The 5133-nt window shown below is 35.1% G+C and overlaps 1 protein-coding gene across 1 annotated transcript; it reads right to left on the reverse strand.

Moving 5' to 3' along the window:
- Positions 1-295: 295 nt before the first annotated feature.
- On the reverse strand, positions 296-1228 carry LOC100713512 (olfactory receptor 8K3-like). The gene has a single exon (XM_063258669.1). It carries the CDS (start codon positions 1226-1228, stop codon positions 296-298), a length of 933 nt encoding a protein of 310 aa, XP_063114739.1.
- Positions 1229-5133: the final 3905 nt, after the last annotated feature.

Genomic DNA, 5133 nt, shown 5'->3' on the forward strand with positions numbered 1-5133 from the left:
ATGCCCAGGACCTCAAAGATCAAGAATAATATTTCATTCATCTTCTGTGTTCAGTACTCTTTAACACTGTCATATAGCACACCAGCTCTCTTCACAGACCATACCAGTATAATGTACTAGAAAAGTTCAATAAACTTTATACTACAATCCATTTCTCTCCATCAAGAAATCACAGTGTTTCAGTGTTTTTCACTGATGCTTTTATAATATTTTGAAGTTTAAGTAGTACAAAACATTTCAAGCTTTTAAAGTAAAAGGGGACCATCCATGGAGGAGAACAGTGGTACTCCATGACTTATATTTTACTAGACTTGGAAGAAAAATCTTGGTGTATCTTTTTCCATGTCCTATGAAGAGCATATTTTACATCTTTGTTACTTAAGCTATAGATCAGTGGATTCAACATGGGGATGACCAAGGTATAAAATATGGAAGCCTTGGGATGCACATACATAAGTATCAATGTCCCATAGAATACTGTGACCATGGTCAAGTGGGAACCACGGGTGGAGAAGGCTTTGAACCTACCCTCTGCAGAATTCATCCTGAGAATGGTCACAGAGATGAGCAAGTAGGACACAAGGACCACCAGAAAAGAAACCAAATAAAAAGCAGCTAACATCAAAGTTATCACCTCTATTTCAAGAGTATCTGAGCAGAGAAATGATATCAAGGGGAGACTGTCACAGTATAAATGGCTGATAACATTATGTCCACAGAAGGATAAAGTAAAAATCTTTATGGTGACTAGAAGTGACACAAATGTGCAATAGAGATAGGGAATCATCACTAGTACCCAACATACTCTTGGTGACATGATGGCAGTGTACAGAAGAGTGTTACAGATGGCTACATAGTGGTCATAGGACATGGCAGACAGAACAAAAAGCTCACTGATAATGAACAGGAGAATGAAAGCTAGTTGTGTAGCACAAAAGTAATAAGAGATTTTACTTTGTTCCTCAATAAAATTTACCAGCATTTTTGGCCCCACAGCTGTAGAGTAACCAAGATCTGTAAAATCCAGATGCCTGAGAAAAAAGTACGTGGGTGTTTGCAGCCTAGAGTCCACCTGGGTGAGGATCATCATGCCCAAGTTGCCCACCAGTGAGGTCAGATAGATGATGAGGAACAGCACAAAGAGTAGGGCCTGCAGCTCAGGATGATCTGTGATGCCCAGCAGAATGAACTCGGTCACCACTGTGAGGTTGTGCTCCTCCATCGTCATTTGCCACAGAACATATTCTAGACAGACATATCAGAAAGAGTGTTTTCACATAGGCAATTAATTATGCAAAGCCAGTGCAAATAATATGTATCTTGACTTTCAAGTGTAGATTTTATGATATTCTCCACTGTTATCAGATGATAAGTACAAGTAGCCAGGTAGCTAAACAAAAAGATAGTTTGACTTACCAGAGAACACTTTGATATGTAGAGAAAATTTGGTTGCTACCAATGGGATATGGGTATCTCTGGGCATCTAACTGTTAGAGGGAGGATAAAATTCATTCATCTTAACATATTAAATATCCAGTCCTAAACTGTAGCCAAAGCAATACTCTTGTTGTAAAAAGAGAAAAACTCAAAATAATTAGACAAACATGCGGTCAGATAGAGAAGCACATGCAGTCAAGGGGACAAAATTATAAAGCTTAAATATTGTGAAAACTTGGCATGTTAGCTAATGGTGTGATAATTATACTGTTCCTTAATTGTTGGTTTTCACTTATGTACTTACAATCACATTGTGGTACCTATGTATTGTATTTCAAGAAATTACATAATGTATACGTCCGTGACTTACCAAAATTTCTAACAATAAATTGCAAAAATGCATACAACATTTCTTATATTGTAATAGCTACTATTTCCAAACCTAGTCTTTTAAAATACGTATACTTGCAAGTGTCACAAATGAGATGTTTAACTCAATTCATATATATTTGAAAAAAACACAGAAAAATCACAGCATAAATTGCCTTCATGTGAAAAAGCATACTTGCAGAAATACATACATTTAAGTACGCAGTCAATGTTATTCCTTACATTAGCATACAAAAGGGTTGCCATGGCCAAGTAATTTAACTAAAACTACTTAGTCTGAAACACAAAATCAAAATATTCTGAAAGGGCATTGAGAAGGAGGATGGTGAATAAATTACTCATTGTGTCAGGAGACCTAGATGTAGTTCTCTATGATCATACACATGTTTTTCCTTAGTTTTTTTAATTTTATTTAAAAGGAAAAAGAGAAAAACACAAAACAAAACAAAGCAGGGTAAGGGTACAAGTAATACAGAACTACAAAAAAAAAAAGTAAGAAATCACCAGTTAATAGATTAAATATTATCGTCTTACAGATAGTTGCTCAAATCACAGTATCAAAGCATAAAAAGTGGACATTCAAACAGTGAGACTGCAAACAATTGTGTTCAATGATCCAACCAAAAACACTAATATGGTCAGTTATTTAACACCCCTAAACACACTTGCTGTTGTATCCTTTAGAGCTCTTTTTTCCCTCTCTTTTTTACAACGAAATTTACACATTTTGGATTTAATTACTCCTTAGTTCTTATTACTTTTTGGGGGGGAGAGAATAAAGTCAAATATGGCAAAACAAAGCTGTCAGTCAAAACCAAGGATAGACATAGCACATGATGTAAAACAGTACAATGTTATCAACAATGCTTATCGACAATGTCTCTTGTTTCCTTAAAAAGAATTGTCTATCTCATTAGATATTATAAAGTTGAACAAAACAGTAGAGAACAAGACCAATAAAACTTAAGCATTGTAAACATTACAGGACTTCCAAAAGAGACAATAGTCAAACCAGAATGGGCATCTCAGTGAATCTTACTGCCTTCAAAGTAGTTGCCTATACCCTCAAACTTGATACTATCATACAGAATGGAACAGAGTCTAATCAGTCAAAACAAGATAGTGGGAGTATTACAGGACTTCAAAACAAGTTAATAGGAAATCAAAAAAAGTTACTATTATATATCCTGCTAATTTTTTAAGTTTTTCCCCTTAGTTAAAACAAACATAAGAAATAACTAAATATTTTTTTAAAGAATAAGGGAGAGATTGAGATATAACAGGACATAACAATATAACAATACAGGTCAAAAGATGACTGTTTCATCAACCTAGTGCTTCACCACCAAATAACCCGACTTAATAGTAGTTACCATACTGTATGTCTTTTTCCTTGAAATATTTAAATAAAACTTCATATACTATAGCTTCAAATATTTCCATATCAAGAAGCCCAGAATATAGCCTTTCCAATTAATAAGTGAAAACTTTATAAGGCTTCAAGGCCAAATAATGGGGAATCATGATTACCACATATTTTTATATATTTGAATCATTACTTACATTAGGGAAACTATTCGGTATTCACACATGCGAGATTGGTTTATTTCACTTATGAGTATGGTCTCAAGCTGCACCCATTTATTGATAAATACCTCAATGTGATCCTTCTTTATAGCTGAATAATACTCCATTGTATAGAAATACCACAACTTTTTTTATCCATTCCTCAGTTGATGGACACTTGGGTTGTTTCCAAGATCTGGCAATTACAAATTGTGCTGCTATAAACATAGGTGCACATATATCACTGTGGTATGATGCTTTCAGTTCTTCTGGGAATATGCCTAGAAGTGGAATAGCTGAAATAAATGGGACTTCCAATCCCAGCTTTTTGAGAAATCTCCAGACTGACCTCCACAAAGGCTGCACCAGTCTACACTCCCACCAACAGTGTAGGAGAGTTCCTTTTTCCCCACAGCCTCTCCAGCATTTGTTGTTGTTGGTTTTCTTGATCCTGGCCATTCTTTCAGGAGTGAGATGGTATCTCAGTGTGGTTTTAATTTGCATTTCTCTAATGACCAATGATGATGAACATTTTTTCATGTATTTATTTGCCATTTGCATTTCTTCATCTGAGAATTGTGTATTCATCTCAGATGCCCATTTTTGGATTGGATCTTTGAATTTTGGGGGTCTGAGTATTTTAAATCTTTATATGTTTTAGATAAGAGTCCCTTGTCTGAGAGAGAGTTCACTAAAATCTTTTCCCAGTTTGTGGGTTTTCTTTTCACTATGCTGGAGATTTCTTTTGACATGCAGAAACTTTTTAATAAGAAGTGGTCCCAGTTATTGATTCTGGGAAGTATTTCCTGTGCGGTTTGAGTCCTGTTCATGAATTCTCTACCTACTCCTATGTCTTCAAGGTTTCTACCCAATTTGTCTTCCAATAGATTTAGTGTTTCTGTTTTAATATTCAGATCTTTGACCCATTTAGATTTTAATTCAGTACATGGTGATAGACACGGGTCTAGCTTTAGTTTTTGGCAAATGAAGAGCCAGTATTTCCAACACCATTTATTAAAGAGACTGTCGTTCTTCCAGTGAACCTGCTTGGCTCTTTTATCAAAGATAAGGTGGTTGAATGTGTTTGTAGTTGTGGTTGTATCTTCTAATCTATTCCATTGATCTTCGGCTCTGTTTGGATTCCAATACCATGTTGATTTTACTACTGTTGCTTTGTAGTATAACTTCGAGTCAGGGATTGTGATGCCTGCTGCGTTGTCTTTGCTGCTTAGAATTGCCTTTGCTATTCTAGGTCTCTTCTGGGTCCAGATGAAATTTAGGAGTGATTTCTCTAGATCTATAAGGTATGTTGATGGTATTTTTTATTGGGATTGCATTGAATCTGTATAACAGTTTTGGGAGAATGGCCATTTTCACAATGTTTGTTCTTCCTATCCATGAGCAAGGGATGTCTTCCCATTTTCTGAGATCATCTTCAATTTCTTTTTTCAGTGTATTATAATTTTCACTGTTTAAGTCTTTCACTTCTTTTGTGAGAGGAATTCCTAAATATTTCATTTTTTTGCTTGCTAATGTGAAGAGTGTAGTTTGTCTTATTTCCCTCTCTGTGATTTTGTTGTTAGTGTATAGGAATGCTATTGATATCTGAGTATTGATTTTGTATCCAGCCACTTTACTGAATTTATTTATTGTATCTAAGAATCTTTCCATGGAGTTTAGGGGGTCTTCTATGTAGAGTATCATGTCATCTGCAAACAATGGTAATTTAACTTCTTCTTT

This window comes from Cavia porcellus, unplaced genomic scaffold, assembly GCF_034190915.1.
Source record: "Cavia porcellus strain 051 isolate PalLab524CR breed Dunkin Hartley unplaced genomic scaffold, mCavPor4.1 scaffold_11, whole genome shotgun sequence".
Classification (NCBI taxonomy): Eukaryota; Metazoa; Chordata; class Mammalia; order Rodentia; family Caviidae; genus Cavia; species Cavia porcellus.